This window comes from Melospiza georgiana, chromosome 24 (genome assembly GCF_028018845.1).
Source record: "Melospiza georgiana isolate bMelGeo1 chromosome 24, bMelGeo1.pri, whole genome shotgun sequence".
NCBI lineage: Eukaryota > Metazoa > Chordata > Aves > Passeriformes > Passerellidae > Melospiza > Melospiza georgiana.
In genome coordinates this window covers 9177993-9196248 of record NC_080453.1, presented here as the reverse complement: position 1 = coordinate 9196248, position 18256 = coordinate 9177993, and the positions used below count along the sequence as shown (strand labels likewise).

The following is an 18256-nucleotide window of genomic DNA, read 5'->3' as shown; positions in this document are numbered from 1 at the left end:
ATAAAATAAAATAAAATAAAATATATTAAAAAAAAAGGGGGAGGGCGAGGGGGCTTTCCTCCCCCTCCGAGCATGGAGCAGGCGAGCAAATCTCATCTTCCCCGTCTTTGGAGAGCAGAGATTCAGAGCTGTGGTTGCAGCACAAAGTGGAGAAGGAGCACCATGATTCATCCACAGAACAAGATGTCGCTGGAGGGAGAAGCGCCGTGTGGAAGGGCAACATTCCCACCTGGGCTCTTCCACAGGACCCTGCGAGGTGCAGCAGCAAAACCCCACACAGGAGCTCCCACTTAACCCTTTGGAGGCTGCCCAGCTGACAAAAAGGACTCCCAGCTTTACACAAAGGTTGGTACCACATCAAACATCCAAAGCAGCACAAAAATGCCGATTTTTCCCAGCCAGGGTGGTGTCACTTCAGCTGTCCCAGAAGCTATCCCATCCATCAGCACAGAAGGGTGACACCTCCAGCCCCCACAGCAACTCTGACCCCAAAATAAGCTCAGGAAAGAGGCAGGAGGATCTGGGCACAGGAGGAAGCAACATGGCAGCAGCACCAGGGGATGCTCTCCCTGATTTCTGGCAGGTCTGGGGATGCAGGGATCTCCAAGCCATCAGTGGGAAAGGAGGTGCAGGAGGGAGATGAGTGCAGGCCTCAGCTGACAGACCTGCTTATTCACAGAGCTTTTGTTTTCCTTCCACAGGATCTTACATCTCCTCATCCAAGTCTGAAGACGAGCCCCAGCTCCCAGAGAATCCAGGATCAGGAGGAGGCAGGAAACTCCCCTTGCACTGCCAGACATGAGGGTATTCCCATTCCCCAGCTCCAGAAAACCCAGGATCAGGATCAGGCAGGAAGCTCCCCTTGCACTGCCAGACGTGAGGATATTCCCATTGCCCAGCTTCTCTGGAAGGCACTTTCCAGGCTCATGTTCCACACACTGACACTCCAGAGCATTTAGTCATCCCAGCATGTGACTGCGCCACCTTGCCAACCTCCCCAGCCACGGTGGGCAAAGGGAAGCAGCAAAGGCAAGAGGCTGAAATTATTACAAAATTTAGAAGGCCCCGGTTCAGGCAATACTGTGGACTTTAAGATAAATCAGCTTTTAGTATTCTCATCAGCCTCTGAAACAATTAACAGTGACAGAATCAATTTCTAAAAAAGCAGGAGGAAGATTTTAGGACAGAACAAGATTTATAAGGTCTCAGGCATCTGCAAGTGTGGTGAATCCAGTGGTTCCTCACCTGGAAGCTGTCCCTGCCTGTGGCAGGGGGCTGGAACCAAATGACCTTTAGGGTCCTTCCCAACCCAGTCTGTGATCCTGGATGGATTCTAAGAGACAGCTGGGGGCTGCAGCTCCTTCCAAAACTCCCTGGAGCCTGTGGGAAGGGTTTGGCCCCTTGGCACTGGGGCATCATCCCCAGAGCTGTCTGCAGTGCCACCCCAGGCCTGGGTGCTGCTCTGGGTGGGATGGGGAGGCTGAGACACGTTTGGAGGGAATCACGGAACTGCTCCTGGCCCAGGGCAGTGAGCAGCACAGGAAGAGGCACCATATCCATGGAAACCTGGCCCAGGCCAGGCTGCCCTCGGGGTCAGGGCGCCAGAACAGTCCATGCCTGGAGATGTCACTTCTTGTCCTTTCAGGAAATTAAACCTTTTTTTTCCCTTTCCCTTAATAGAAGCTTCTTCTTTCCAGATTCAAAACTGCAATAAAAACCAATCCTACACCTCCTCCAGTTCCCAGGGCTGACTGGGATCCTGGTGTGACCCATCCCAGCCCATAGGAGCATCCCAAGCCTTGGGCCCCTGCCGTGCCCCACACATGGGCACCACGTGGGAAGAGTTTTCCCCGTGGTATTTATGATCCCACATGTCTCCAAGACAAGTCAATCCAGCGTGCCAGAAGCACAGTAATAGGGAAACTGGAATGAGAGCTCAGGTGGGGAGGTGTTTGAAGCACCCCAGGGTTGAACACCCTCCAGAGGAGGGTCTCACCAGCACAGCCCCTCCCTCCCAGCACGGTGGGCTCCTGTCTGGCAGGGCTGATCTGCATGGAAAGGGAAGGAGGTGAGGGGTGGGCTCCCCTCTGGCAGGGCTCATTGCATGGAAAGGGAAGAGGGTGAGCATCAAATGCCAGACTCACAAGAGGATTCTGTACCTTTTAAAGGGTGTGCAGTGAGCCTAAAAGGCAGCAGCAGAGAGGAAGTGAAAGCCTGACTTCCCCGGCCCGCAGCCTGAGCTGATGGGAGAGCAGGGGCTGGGCAGAGCAGGGGCTGACCCTGCCCTTTTGAAGGGCTCACCCTGCCCTTTTGGGGAAGGGGCTCACCCTGCCCTTTTGGGGAAGGGGCTCAGGGCCCACGGCACACAGCAATTGAGCAGCAGAGCCCAGAGCACAGCCAGGCCCCCCAGCCAGGGCTGCCCGCCCTGCAGCCCCTCGTGCCCAGCAGTGAGCTCTCACCCATGGCTGGCCCAGGGAGGGTCCCACGGGGGTCCCAGCTGTGCTGCCCAGAGCAGGGCGGGTGAGGGAAGGGCTGGGCTGTGGGGAATGCAGAGGCACAGGCAGGAAGCCGAGCTGAGCTGCTCTAGACCAGAATAGAAACAGGAAACGAGCCCGGCACTGAGCGCAGCACAGAGCGCAGCTCCTGCAGCGGCTCCCCTGGGATGCTCTGCGCAGGGGAGCGGCCCCAGTGTGGGGAGAACCCCTGGCACAGGGCATCGGCTCCCCTCAGAGCCCAGGAAGGGGTGCCACGACAGAGAACTGCCCCACGGACACACAGCAAAGCTGCCCTGGGGCAGGGCCCAGTGTGAAAGGCGTCACTGAGCAGCTGAAGGTCAGGGTGGCTCTGGGGATGCTCTGCAGAGCTAACAAAATATACAAAATATACTTAGGGGAAAAGGCACAGCCTCCTCAAGGAGCCATGCAGGAATGCTGGGCACAGTCACACAACATGCAAACCTTGGGCAGAGGAGCACTGAACAAGGAAAAATACATTTTTACCTTACAGAATCACCACAGCCTGGATAAAACCCTGCAGATGGCACGAACTGAAGGCAGGCAGGGATCTGCACTGCCAGAGCTTCAGGTGCTCCTGGGGAAGCCCGGGGTGCTGGTGGCTTTATCTGCATATCCACTGTGCTGCCCTGCTTTGAAATGCACACACTGCTAATCCCTCTCCTAAGGCAAGCAATAAGAGGAGCTCAAAAGGCCAAACACAAACCAAACAGAAGCAGGAAGTCCCATATGGAAAGAGAAAAAAAAGGAGAGGGGAAAAAAAAGGGTTTGAAGTGACCAGCAGATTCAACTATAAAAGGTTCCTTCTCCCTGCCCCCTGAAAAAGTTGCCGAAATTATTCATTTTAAACTGAAATTTTAAGGAAGCAGGCTGCCTGCCTCCCTCCGTGGCAGCTCTGACAGTTTTGTGCTGCATTTCAGCCTGTTGCATTGATTATTTCCAGGTCAGGGGACGCAGCTGACAGAGCTCAACTTTATTCCACTTCAAGCACTCCCAGAGCAGCTGAAATGACCAGTTGGAAAGGATGGAGAGCCCAAGCAGGGCTTCCTGACAGCCTCCTGTGCCCCAGCTCAGCAACTGCTCCACTGAGGGAGAGATAATCAAACCAAAACCACCCCACAACTGCTGGGGACACTCACTGACAAGATTTTTCTGCCAAAGCTCTGCAGCCTCATTCCTCTCCCTACCCAACAAAACCTCATTTCCTTCAATCCACACTGCAAGGACCCAAGGCCAGAACCCACACCCAGAAATGAACCTTGGATCAGGAATATTTTCAGTTGGTTAAAATCCTTTCTGACATTGATAGGACACTTTTCAGATCAAAATTCACATATGAACCAGAGTGAAACATCACTAAATAAACAAAATGGTTTCCCAATAGGGCAAAACAGCAGAATACTGAGGTTAAAACTGTTCCCACTCTACAATAAGATGAAAATAAACTGTCCAGGACAGGGAGGAGATTTCTCCCTCAGGCTCACCACTACACTGACCAAACTAAGAACATTCTGGGGTAGGAATTCCAAAATTTTTGCCCCAGCTGCCCAGTTTGCCGCCACAAAAATTTAAACATGACCTTGCTGTGTCAGGACCTGCAAAACCCTGCCAGATTCTGTCCTCCTGGTTTATTAATGGCTTTTGGGGCGAACCTGGGAGCTCAAACACCAGAGATGCCAAGTTCTGTGGCTGGGCAGGGATGAACAGCCTGGTGGAACCCCTGCCTCATGCCCCACATCCTTCCCAAAGACATCAGGAACTCCTTCAAGGCAGCCCATGAGAGAGACTGGGGCGAGGTAAAACCTGACCCATGTTCCATAATGAGAGAGAAAATCCCTCCCAACAAACCCAACACTGCAAAGAGCCCTGCAGCAGAGCAGATCTGCAATCCAAACCCAAATGGATCCAATCTGCTTCCACCAGAGCTGCTTCCATGGCTGCACAAAGGAACTTTTTACCTGGAAATGTGTGACTACTTCAGCCTCAAAACCCAAGACTCAAAAGTCCAAGCTAGCACTGAATAAACTGGATACAACTCTCCAGGAAGAATTTTTTGCTAAGGAGAAGAAACTAGGGAATCTCCTGGGAGAAAGAGATCTATCCCAAGGATCACTATTCCTCTATTACACCCAGACACAGAATACTCTACTCCACTTCTCCTGTGCAATTGCAATCTAAGTTTAGTTTGGCTGCAATCCTGATGGAGACTCCCTGGGGAAGGAGTGAATTTTACAGAGAAATTCCTCAGCCTGCCTGCCACAGGAAGGGAGAGCAGCCAGGACACTCACAGGGAGGCAGGGCTCTTTACAAGGCACCAGGGAGAAAGTCTGGTTAATGACACAACAACCACGATCCTGTGGAAGGAATCCTGAAGGCCCCACCCAGAGGGATCCACAGGACATTCCTCAGGCAGATCCCAGAGCTGAACAGCCTGACAATGTCCCTGCCAGGGGACCAGCACCTCCTGAAGGGTGATGCTCCAGCCCAAGGAATATTCCCTTTATTGCCCTGAATTCCAATATGAACACTATGCACAATATCCATGTGCAAAGGCCAAGGACTTGTAAAGGCACATAAATCCAACACTTCCCAAGAACCCAAAAAAGCAGAACCTCCTTTTCCTTTTCCTGCTGGGCTGATCCCTGTTTAATTAAAGATGATGCATGGCATGATTTGCCCCAGTTCCAGGATACCCAGTGAGCTTTTCCACAGCACCCACCAGGCCTGGAAAAGGGCTAAGGACTCTGTAATAAAATTAAAAGCCCACAAACAAACTCTGCTCCTCTAAGTCATCCATAATGGCAAAACAGGGATCTGGGAATCCTCCTGAGCAGGATAAAACTTTCTCAACTAGACAGACTGAGCAATATCAGGAAGATAAAAAGAAATTGATAGCACCCTTCCATGGAGATCTTGTGTTCCTGAGCATCCCCAGGCCAAACTCTGTGCAGGAGATTGATCACTGCAAACTGAAAGAAGGATTTGGCTGCCAGCATCCCAGAGATGCCTTTCAACACCCCACAGCACCCCTGTCTGGAGCCCTTCTCAGCTGGTGCTGTTCCTGTCCTACAGGATCCCAAAGAGACAACCAGGAATTATGAAAGATGTACAAGTGAGTCTCCTTTTTTTAATTTTTTGCCTACTAAGGAAGAGAAAGGCCAAAAATACACCAGGGCTGGGTAAGCTAAAGACTGCTTGATTTCTTAAATGCAAATTATTTGGTGGTAAAGCCAGGAAAACCTGATATTCCCTTGTTTCTAGGTTCCTCCACTCTTGCAGCTGGGATGGATTTCTTTTCTTAGACTGCTCAGGAGAGGGGACAACTTGAAAAGGGCCAAATATATTTAACCACAAGGTATAACACAAACTCCCACTTGGTGCTGAGAAGGAGCCACTTCTGCAAAGCCTGGTTCCTAATTCCTATAATCCAAGGCAGAGGGATCAGTGGGATCCAGGGAGGCTCCATCAGCAGTGCCTCTGAAAGGACTTCCCACCCTTCTGAGCTACAGCAATTGCTTCAATTACTTCAGTGCCTTCACTTCTCCTGAGCTCCTCGCCAGAAGATGGGTCACATGGAAGAACTTGTGGAGAGGCAGAGTGGAAAGAAACATGCTATTTAAAAAGATTCTTTTTTTCCCCCCAGGCCTCAGAACAAATTAAATCTTTGTAATCAAGGTCCAAAAGGAAAAAAAGGAAAAAAAAAAAGTGAAGAAAAAGCAACAACCCACAACTACTCCCATTAGGTGGTCAGAACTAGAATCACTTTATATTTTGGGTGACAATTTGTACCCACAATCTGAAGGCATTATTTCAAGGGGCTGGTAACAAAGCTGTTCTCATGGCTGGGAGCAAAAATAACTCAGTTCTACACACAGCTCACTCCTCTGGCCAATCCAGCTGCAGCTCCCAGCACTGACTTAGCCAGTGGCTAAAGAAAAAAATGAAACCTCACTCACTTCCTACTGGTTAGAACAAAAGTTACCAGCAAAATTGGAACTCAGCAGCTCCAAACTTCTCTTCCAAGCCAGAGGCACAGACCAACTTGTGCAAGCTAATCTAAACTTTCAACCCTTCTCTGTTTCCTTGATGTTTTAATACAAAATTAAACTACTCTGGCCCAAAACCTGCTGAAACACTGGGCACTAGCCTCATCCTCAACTGGTCACTGCACATTCAGATTTAGGATGCCAAAGAAAATCCAATTCTCCATCTGCCAAGGAAGGAGCTACATGGGACTGATTTTTCTCATGCCAGATACCAATGAATTTGTCTTTTTCACCAACTGTTCAGCCAGACTAGACCAGAGAAGCCCACTGATGCTCCAATGCCAGTCACCAGTGCCACAGTGGGCTAAGGAACAGGAAGATCAGGTAGAAATGAGGATTTTCCTGGAGGCCAGGGCCTGCTCTGACAGCAGTGAGGTACTTCAGACTCTGCACACAGAGAACACAGAATGAACTGCTTTAGGCAGCACCTGCAGACCAGAGCACTCAGGGTTAAACTCCCCTCTCAAATCCATTACTTTTGTAAATTACATTCAACCTCCAGTGGGAAGTAGGAAGCTAATGACTTAGCAAAGAGCACAGGCAGCCTCCACGGCTCCCATTTCCACGTGGAACAGGACCAGTGCTCATTTTCCTGCTGTGCTGCTGATTGCCCTCGGGCCAGGCCCCACTCACCGGCAGGCTGGAAGGTCTGGACTGAAGATTCAAGTTCATCTCTTCTTGCCCTTTACTGGAAGCCATTGAGGGAGCAGAGGATGCCTGGGACCCAAACGAGTCTTGAGATAACTCCTGAAACATCAACCAACACACACAAAAAAGTCACAAATGGGAATACAATGAGGCCTCTGCTGGAATCACTCTGGGATATTCTCACATTGTGGCAGACTTATGTCCCCTTGGTGACATTTCCCCAAAACAGGAGGTGAGAGCCAGCACTGAAAGCCAGCAGCACACACAGATAGTGCTCAGAGCTGGGAGCACAGGTCCAGGGCATGACAGAACAGCCATTCCCAGCTTTCCCTCATCACAGGCTCTGCCACAGGCTGTCCTGGATCTGCCCCTCTGCTTCCTCACCTTCACCTTCACCCTCATTCCAGGTACATCTTTACACAAACAAGGCAAGTCAATTAAACCCTTCCACTTCTCAAAGGCTACTCTGGATGCATTGCAGTGTTTGCTGAAAGGTCCCAAGCATTGTTTCTCCTCCCCAAAGCCAACTTTTGCTTTTGCTGGTTACCACCTCTGTGAGCCACAGGAGAAGCCACCAGCTTTGCCCATTTTGTCCTACCCAGCTCACTGTGTGTAGCTAACCAATTCTAACACACAGACCAGGAGCTTAGCCCCATGTGGTGCCACCCAATTCTCTGTCTGTAACTAGCCAGTTCTCTGTGTGTAAGTAACCAATTCCAACACACAGACCAGGAGCTTTGCCCCACACACAGTGCCCCAGAACAGGCCAGCCTACCTGAGGCGGGGGGAAGCATTGCTAGCTGTAGGCTGAGGGGCTCTTTGTGTGTAGCTAACCAATTCTAACACACAGACCAGGAGCTTTGCCCATATTGTGCCATGCAGCTCCCTGTGTGTAGTTACCCAATTCTAACGCACAGACCAGGAGCTTCGCCCCACACACAGTGCCCCAGAGCAGGCCAGCCTACCTGAGGCGGGGGGAAGCGCTGCTGGCCGTAGGCCGAGGGCTGCTGCGGCGGCTGCGCCGGCGGGTACGACGAGGAGGGCTGTGCCAGCGCCGCGGGGGCCGCGGGCTGCTGCGCCTGCTGCTGCTGGTACGGCGACTGGGACTGCTGCTGGGAGTAGGGGGGCTGGCCCTGGGCGTGCTGCGGGGCCGCCTGCTGCGGGTACGGGCTGGGGGGCTGCTGATGGGGCGGCTGCGCCGGCGGCTGCGAGTACGGCGGCTGCGCCGGGGCCGGGGGCTGCGCCTGCTGCTGCTGCTGCTGCTGGTACGAGGGCTGCGAGTGAGCGGGCTGCTGCTGCTGCTGCTGCGAGTAGGGAGCCTGCTGCTGCTGCTGCTGCTGTGGGTGAGGGCTCTGCTGGTTGTAGTAGGGGCTCTGGCTCTGCTGCCCGTACGCGCTGGGGCCCTGCTGCCCGTATGGAGGCATCTGCAGGGGAGAGAGGGAGGTGAGCCAGTCACAAGGGAGTTTCACACACACACACACACACACACACACACACACACACACACAGAGATTCTGCTCCAGAAGCAAAATTCAAGAGCAGTAAATGCACTGGAATTGCCACTATCTAGATACTTCCCAGAAAACAGCAGAAGTCACGTCACACACTCGTGTCACACACTCGCGTGTGACATTATTCTTGGCAGTAACCAAGTTCTAACAGGCATCATAGCTAAGTTTTTAGGGATCCCTATCTGACCAGCCTTCAATAAAAGTAACATTGAAAGGAAAGACTGCTTGCTCCAAAGACTTAAAAAAACAAATAAAAAATTGCCTTTTGAATCCTGCAAACAGTCCAGCAGGCGCCACTTGGATCATGTAATGAGCCAAAACTGACCTGGAGTCATTTCTTGTGCAAAGAACAGCTGTGTCTCTAACTCAGCACAGCAGAAAGAGGATCTCCCTCCCCTGCTATTTATTTTTCCCTTGCTGGATTCACTGCTCTGCCACCGCCTCTCTCAGACAAGGATTCCCCAGGCTATGGATCCCACCTGGATGCAGGTGTGGCACAGAACCCAGGCTGGCTGCGTGTCCCTGCCCGCCCAGCTGTGCGTGCCAGCTGTGGAGCTGTACCTGCTGTGCATAGGAGATGCTGCCCATGGCACTCTGCGTCCTGCTCTGCATGGCCATGGGGTATCTCTGGGGGCCCTGGGGCCCGTAGGGCTGCCCGGGGTAGCCGTGGCCCTGCTGCGGCCCCGCCTGCGGCCCCGCCTGCTGCGTGTAGGGGTTGTTCCCTCCGTAGGGCTGAGGCCTCATCTTCCCCATCTGATCCATTGGGCTCGCGGGCTGCAAGGCAATGCAGGACACGTCAGGCACATCCAGACACAGGAATCGCTGATTTAAACATCACAACTCCCCAAAAACCCTGCAGAAATTCAGCAATTCGGCACCAAGGAGAAGCTCTGCCTCTTCCCAGGGGCTAAAGCCCAAAGTTACATTTGGAATTACAGCAGGATTCCTGCTGCCCTCCCTAACCCACCACCGCACCAAGAACAAGCCCAGTGAGAAGTCATTTAATGCTGACATCTCTCCCGTGGCAAGACAGGGAACAAGGGGGGAAGGATCATCAAGAAAAATCAATTATCTGTGGAAGTGACTTTTCCCCATTGTAGGTAGTAGTTTAATGTCCAGATATTCCACAACAAGTTAAATTTAGGCTGAAAATTTAAATATTCACAAGAAACACTGCTTCTTTCACGTATAACAAGGTCTCCCAAAACACTACAGGCTGTTAATTTACACTTATGCATTTCAATTAATGCACATTGATGTAGTAACACTGGGCAGTGCTGCTGACATCCACAGTCCTCAAGACTGCAGTTTCATTTTTGAATCTATTTTTTACATGTGCTTTGTGTCCGCTGCCTTTTGGAGAATAAAGAGTTTCAAAATCAAATTTATACAGATGCATGTAAAACACTTTGTCAGCCTCGAAAGTCAGGTCCCTGAGCTTTAGAGCAGAGACAACGAGTGAAGAAATGCAACTTTCCTTGGACTTCATTTGTACTATCCCTGCCTGGAGCCAAGGTTCAGGAATAGTCAATTAGATTTCCTGAAAACACTGTAAACCTCAACACTATAGACCTCAAAACAGGGCTTTTCACCTTGGCAGTTATCCCCCACTAAAGCAAGGGCTGCTCTGGCATGCTGACCTCTAAATGAATCCCAGCACAGTCCTTAACCCCCATTCCTTGGGCTGAATGGGAACCCTTCCCTGAGCTCCTGGTGATCTAACTAATCCCAATTAGATGTTTTCCACAGATCACCATGACAATGGACTCTATTACACCATCCCTTCCTGCCACCAGCCCCGGGGTGGTGTTTGTACAGATCCACCCTCCCTGGCAGAGCTCAGGTGCTTGAGGAGTGGCCCTGCAGGTCTGCACAAGCCAACATCGCACACAGCTCAGGCTGGAAGCCCCACAGAACGCTGGAGACCAGAGCAGGATTCCACTGGTGCTTGCAGAATGCTGCACTGGAGAGAAAACCCATGGTAATGAAGGAAGGAAAGTCCTTGCAGCATGCTGCACTGGAGAGGAGCCTTCCCCAGCAGCCAGCACAGCTTGGAGCCCCAGCACACATTTGTGTGCCCAGCTGTCAGCGCAGGGCGGCTGCCAGGGAGGCTCAGCCCAGAGCCAGCAGCCAGCACAGGGACAGCACGGGCAGCTCGTGGGCTCTGCTGGGCACCAGGGGCTGGCACTGAGGGGGGATGGCAGGAAAAGCCCCATTGCTGGGAAAGGGAAGGGTGCTGGCTCCACAGGACCTGGGCTGGCTCTCAGAGCAATCGGTGTCAATACGGCACAAAGGGATGGAGAGCAAAGCCCAGGGGCTCTGTGCTGCTCAGGGCACCCATGGACTCTGCCAAGCTGGAAAGGACCCAAAGGATCCAACTCGGCCCTGCACAGGACACCCCAGAGTGACCTCCTGGGCCTGAGAGTGTGTCCCAGCTGCTCCTGGAGCTCTGGCAGGCTTGAGAAAGCCTGGCCACCCTGTGGAAGCTGCCCCCAGCCAGCGCAGGGCCCTGCAGAGGCAGATTTTGGATGCCCTCCCACGCTCAGCTGTGCTGGCTGCTCCCATTCTCATCCATACTGACACCAAACCAGCCCTGAACAAGTTTTATTCTGTGTTTCGTGTCCAAGCTCTCACAGATGGGGAGGGACAAGGGCGGAGGCTGCAGCCCCCAGGTCCCTGCCCTGGGAATGCCAGGCACCCACACAGGGTCTGTGCCAGCTGGGAAAAGGAGCTTCCATTCATGGGGGCAGAAAAAAGAGATCTTTGAAGGCTCTGGTGGAGCCCTCAGAGCTGCAGGGCCTCAGTCCTGAATGGAGCACCCATGTGGAGCTCCCATACACCTTCAAAGATGCAAATTGTGTTTACATCTTCTCAGCAATTGTCCCTGGTGCTTCCCAAGTCCTGCCTTGTGGGTATCCCCTTGCATTACTGACATCTTCTCCCTGCCCACAGCATCTCCTTTGGTATGTAAAAACGGGGCCACCAGGAGCCTTCCTACCCCCTGGCTTTTGACTTCAGCCTGCTCTCACCACCCCCAAGCACTCACATCCTTCCTTCCACCTGACAAAGTGCAACTTTGGGGTTACTGACTAAATATTTCAACATCTTTTCCATTTGCTACGCGCTTCCTCCTGGTTGTAACTCACCTTTGCAGCCCGCTACCAAGGGCAGCTTCTTGAATACATTCTTTTTCGGGTTTTTTTTAACTTTTTTTTTTTTTCCTAAATACACTCACACCACATGCTGCCACCCCTGCACTGATTGTCTTGTCTGTGGTCACCCACAAGACCAACCATCTCTTCAGGGAGGAGAAAACAAGGTGAAGATTCACTTCTCCATGACTCCTACAGGAAGCATGACAACTACTAAAAAACTTCCAAGAAACATTTGCAACTGTTTATGCAGCCATTAAAAAAAAAAAAAAAAAAAAAAAAAAGAGAGAGAGAGAAAAGGAAAAACCCCAAAACACAAACCCCAAACATCTTTCCAGGATGTGACCAAGTCGTCACCTTGGCTGCTCAGCATAGGAGGACACGACGTGCCTCAAGCTGCCTCCCTTCCACCAGGCCCTAGCACAGAGAGGGTGCTAAAAACAAACACCAAGAGCATCTAGATGGCAGCCTTATGGATAAAATTCTATCACCAGGAGGAATGTAAATGCCAATTAATCCCTAATGAAGGAACTATTTCATACACACGCTCCTGACTCATAGCAAGGCTAATTCGTGCTCCCCAGGGTTGCCCTGTACATCTCAGATGCTGCCATGTGTTGTTTCTTCCTTCAAAATAAGCCATTCATTCAGAATATCCCACACAAGGGGCTGTAACTGGACCTGGTATTGCTGCTCTGGCTCCAAGAGTCAGCCATCAGGAACTGCTGCCCCAAAACCCTTTTGGGGAGTTTAACTCCATGTGCCTCAAGGAAAGGACCAAGCTGGAATTCAGGATTGATCCAGGGGCTGTGTGGGTGCTGGGAGCAGCAGAGGCTGCACAGCCCTCTCACAGAGATGGGCAGGGTAAATAGGGAAATACCAAACCCTGACTGCAAAAGGCTGGAAATTCTTCTCTGGGCTGATACATGGGAAATCCTTTCAATAGGAAACCGCAGGAGTAGATTACTGTGATTACACTTCAAAAGCAAAGGCCCTGCCACAGAGAGACATAATTGAGAGAAAGTGTTGCTCCTTGATCACTGAAGTCCAGACCCCCTGCTTACACCTCCCTGCATTCATAGAAATTGCTTCTATTCTCCCTCAATCCCACTATCTCTGCTGTTGTGCAACACCAGTAAGTACCAAAACTCACAAAACATTGTCCTGCCACCAGTCAAACTCCCAAAAACAAAGCTGTGTGGTTTGGTGAGTAAAGAGAGTGACCAGAAACCCATGCTCCAGAGAAACTGTGGAGATTTTGGGGTAATTTAAGATATTTCTAGACTAAGAGTTTGTAACAGCAAGCCCAGAGTGAGCTTGAAATTGCCGAGTTCAAAAGCTCTTGAAATCACTCTGTGTGATGTGAAGGGTGTCAGGCCCCTATAATGAGGCAGTGCACTGAAACCAGCTCTTCTTCCAAACAACACCAGGGTTTTCCCTAAGAAACAAAAAAGGCTTGAGGCAGACAAGAGGATTCCATGAACAATTCCTTTCAGATTTTGTCCAGTGGAAGAGAAATTTGGCCTCTTGAATGAATGGCTTGGTTAAATTGGAGAGGACATGCTATTGGTCCTGTCAGGAAAGTGAGTCAAGGGAAGAGGCAAATCCCACTTCGGAAGCAAGAGCCAAACTCTCCACAGCTGTACAGAAAAATGAAATTCTGACCTTCCCCATTACCGTATTACATATTTGTATTTTATTGGGCCAGAGGAAGAAAAAGAAGGAGAGTGATTTACTGAACTCTCCAGTTTCAAATCAGCGTCACTCAATTATTGGCAAACATGGGTGTTGGCCACAACCGGTTTCTTCAGCTGCCCCCTCTGACCCCCTCAAAAAAAATAAGAAGGCTGAAAAAATAAGAGAAAAGCCCTCAGCTCCCACCTTGGCTTTGAAATCTTTTCCTGACCAGCTTTGTTGTCCGTTATTTGTGATAAAAAAATAATAAAAGGCATTCCTGGCTGTTTAACCGAGAGAAGCCCTAATTGATTCCCACAGTCATTAACCTGCATTTTACCTCGGAGAGTGGTAGTTAAGGAAGTCGGCACTGCTATTTATAACTCATCTCAAATTGAGGGCAGACTGCCTAAAATCTAACACATCCCAGCTGTACTCCTGTTTGAACTGGGGCCAAGGGAATTTTTTAAAGCAATCTTGGCACTGAATGAATGACACCAACAGTATGAGCGCGTGTGGTTGTGTTGTGGTGACGTAGCTGGAGGTGGAGGGGACGGACGGGGGGGCCGCTCTCCGTAATCCCTCTCCCCAGCCCAGCTCAGCCCCGAGCCGGAGCCGCCCACCCAGAACCAAACACAGGAAACGTCTTTTCCTGTGCAACGCCTTCGAGTGAGAAGCACATGGCTAATCTGCATAAAAGCAAAGCCACGCCACTGCTGCCAGCAAGGTTGAGCCCGGAATCCCCGGCCACCGAGCGAGCGAGCGCTGCCTGCGAGGCCTTGGACCCGCGCCGGGAATCCCAGCAAGGGCCAGCAACAGATGGGGAGGACCCCGGCAGCACCAGCCATTGTCTGGCTGCTCGCACTGGTACAAAGAGAGCCTGCAGAGCCCACGGGGAGCTGCCAGCTGCTCCCTGGCCACCCCAGCTCGGCCAGAGAGGGGTCACAGAGCGGGGTGGAAGCGGCCAGGCTGAGACGATGCTGAGCAGCACCAGGGATGGGTAACTCATCCCCAGGCTCAGGGACAAACTGCTCACCCCTCCAGGGGATCTCACTGCACTGAAGTGGGACTTGGAGAACAGGGATGAGGGATTCGACCTCCCACCTTTAAACCCTCATCCTAAACCCTCCAACCCCTGCCCCTTTCCAACCCCTGCCCCTTTTCCACCTTCCAAGGGCACTGTGAGAGTTCTGCTGCTGCAGCACTGAGGCCTGAGACACACAAACCCCATTTCCCGTGTGATGGTGCCAGCTCACAAAGCACAGGGCTCATGAACAACGTGAAACACAGGGAGGCATTGCCCAGAGCTGGCACCGAGCCCTGGGCATCCACCAAAACCAGGCAGGCTGTGGTGATTCCACTGCTGAGAGCAGCAGCTCCTCTCCTGCGACAACACAACCACAGCTGATCCACAGCATCACCAAAACAGGACTAATGGGGACAGGGACACAACAGCACCCAAGGGGAACACAGGAGGCTCCAGCAAACCCCAGCTTGAGCTGGTCACTCGTGTTTGCACATCAGACAGTCTCACACCCACCTGTGCCTTCCAAAATCCCCCCCAGAGGTGACTCCAACTCCTCCACAACTGGAGGAATGATCACAAACCAACAACCGTCCTCGTTCGGGAGCAAACATGGCTCACCTTGCAGTGGGGAGCTCTTTCATCTGCTCTATTTAAGGTGCAACTGGCTGTGCTGAGGTCAACACCCCGGCCTGAACTCGCTGCCTTTTATAGCCGGGTCATGCTCCAATGCCTCTCTTCCATGGAGGTCTGCTTTAAAGGGGGACAGAACAGGCTCAGGGGAAGCTGCAGTTAAAATAAAGATCCTCCAGCAGGACATGAAGATACCCCCAAAAGAAAACACCTGGAAAACCCATGGTAATAAACACTCCATGAGGTGTACCACCACCTCACTGGGACAGTTTCAACAAGGAGCCTGTTTCTCCAAGAACATCGTCACAGAAATGCACAGTTCCTTTTTTGCCTTTCCCCTCCCTTCTTAAACCTGAGAAATCCACCAACTTCCTTCAGTCCCTCAGCTCACACAGCGCACACCCCAAGCCTGTGCTGAGCTCCCACCAAGGGCTTTCCTTGCCTTCCCCAGGGCAGCCCCATCCCTTTGGAAACCCCACTCCCTTCAGGAAGCAGTTGGGATGTTCAGACTCACACCCATAAGCCTGGAGTGCCAAAACCTGACTTCTGCAATACAGGGTTACAAATGCTCATCCCTTGGAAACGTGCAGGACAAATCCATTTTCACATAAGCTACAGAAAAATAAAACTCCTCCCTCGCCCCCACAAATCCCAGAATCTAACTTGGATTTGGACACATAACCAGGAGGTGATGTATCGTCATCTCATTGTCAATGGCCAATGCTGATGAAAGTTTGGCTGTCAAAACAGATGACCTCTGCTCCACAGTTTCAGTTCTGCAACCAGAAAGAGCCTGGTTTTTCTTCTAACTTTTCCCAGTAGGTCAGAGTTTGACCCCAGACACTTTCTATTCCTCTAAACCTCTGCTAACACCCCGACCTCAGAAGAAGCTCACGACATCAACACAGGAGGGGAACAGGATTCTTGCTGCATTACTTCAGCCACCTGCTTCTATCTGGAGCTCTTGCAAAGCCCAAATCTGCCCTGCTCAATGTCTAACCCCTCCTTGATCATTTATTACACCATTTTTGGAGGAGATCTGCTGTAAATCCAGATCCTGAGTTGCACCAGTGGAAGGAAGATGAGTGAGTTTCTCCCAGCTGCCATCCTGTGACCTGTATCTCCCTGCTAAACACAATCCAGTAATTACCCATTAACGTTTCTCAGCAAGAGCCCAGTCCACACATCTCAGAGGACTTTCCAAAGCACAGCTCTTACTAAGATTCTTCTAATTGATTAAAACTGACCAGAGTTTTGATTACAGGATGTATCATTAGGGAACGTCTCATTCCTGAAAGAAGTCAATCGGCAGAAGGTGATGTGGTGGGAAGTGAAATGAGAGTCACCCCTCAAAGCCTCACTGGGAACAGCTCAACAGCAGCACAGTGTTCATGCCCAAGTACCAGCAGAGTTGTGTTATTTTTTATTTTATCAAAAACTGGAGGGTGGGAAGGTGTCAGGTGTGCCACAAGCACCATGATGGTTCCTCATGGACACCTCTCCTGTCTGCAGGCTCAGAGCACATCCCCATGGGACAGCACAAGGGATTCCCCCATCACCTGAACATTAACAACAACCACAGGACTCAATCCCTGTCCCTCCACCTCAACTACTTACACTGTGGCAGATCATTCTGAAAAACACCATTTACTGATTTAACAGCAGTCAAAATTAACAAAAGATTATGGTTACTGTGCAATAGCTGATGACCAGTGAAAATTTCAGGCATTTCCCAGGCAGCTGGGTCAGATGATGCAGCTTGTTATTCAGACTGTGTGATCCCCATACAATTTATAGTTTCACCTTACATTTAAAATACAATTTCCTTCTATCCAGAGAACTAAGTAACAAGCTATCTATCCCTCACTGTCAGGCTTCAATTCACTTTACAAGCACATTATTCAAGCAACTCGCCCCAGGATTCCCCAAGTGCCACTGCTGACTCCACCCAAAAATCCAAGCAACACCAAGATGTAAAGAAAACTGCGCCTGAGCTCCATGGGAGATGATCCAAAGGAACATGTGATCCTTGTAATGAGGTGCTGCTCCTTTTAAGATGGAAAGAAACTTCCTTCCTGAATATTAAATCAGGCTTTAAGTTCAGCCAGCCTCCTGCTTCTGCTCTAATGAACTGGAGGCCAGTCAACAAAAGGGCTCTCGAAGGTGTCCTCGCAGCTCCAGCCCGGCTGCAAGGAGCTCCTGCTGTACCCCAGCAGTGGGACCGGGCCAAGAGCAAGCCAGAAAAAAGGCAGCAGGAGGAAGGGCTAGGCTGGAGGAGCAGAGTTACACTCAGTGTCACCGCTGCCTCAGCGATCTCACTCCAAGGAGCACGAGAGCAGCTGTTCCCCATCACCAGCCGGGGAGTCCCAAAATATTCGCTCTGAACAGCGCTGGAAACCTGAAAGGGCTCCAGATGCCCCGTAAATGCATTCAGACACTGCAACCTGTGGCAGACTTCAGTCACCCAGCTAATTCCCTGTAACCCCTGCTTCCTTTAAAACAAGTCCTGCTGATCTCACGGGCAGATGTCTTTTGCTACTGAGCACGAGGGATGTTTCCCAAAACTGGAGGTCTGAAGGAAGAGCCAACGCAAGGGCTCGCTGCAGTTTGCTTTCTAGAATAAAGGCAGTTTTATCAGTTCATTAAAAGCCTTTTCTGCACAGAAATCTGAGGGTGCTGGTGCATGCTCTGGAGTTGATAAGACACCTCCAGCACAGCCTCCTGGGTTCCTTTCTAAGAACACTTTCCTGATAAATCTTCATCTGCAAAATGCAGCAGCACAGGTTTCTACCCACTTGTGTGTCTGAAAGCTCCATCTGTATTTGAATATCTCATCACTTTGCAAATTCATCTCATTTTACACCAGAATAAACACTGGCTGAACAGACTGAACTGGACAGGCAGACTCCCATGACCCCTTCCCACGCCGGGATGGGCATTCCTGGGGAGCCTCTGGGACCAGCTCAGGGCTCTGAACAACCCCGGGTCCCCACAGCCCCACCTCTCCTGCCACACACAGCACCTCGAGGGAGGAGGACACAGCCACCCTGATCCC

At 51.2% G+C, this 18256-nt stretch overlaps 1 protein-coding gene across 1 annotated transcript in view; it reads right to left on the bottom strand.

The window, feature by feature from the left end:
• Positions 1–18256, bottom strand: part of ARID1A (AT-rich interaction domain 1A) — a 53326-nt gene that overhangs the window by 22623 nt on the left and 12447 nt on the right. The window contains exons 2-4 of the mRNA XM_058040245.1: positions 9280–9492; positions 8173–8631; positions 7193–7306 (exon numbers count right to left, since the gene is read on the bottom strand). Coding sequence (XP_057896228.1) covers positions 7193–7306; positions 8173–8631; positions 9280–9492 — 786 coding nt within the window. The remainder of the gene's footprint in view (positions 1–7192; positions 7307–8172; positions 8632–9279; positions 9493–18256) is intronic.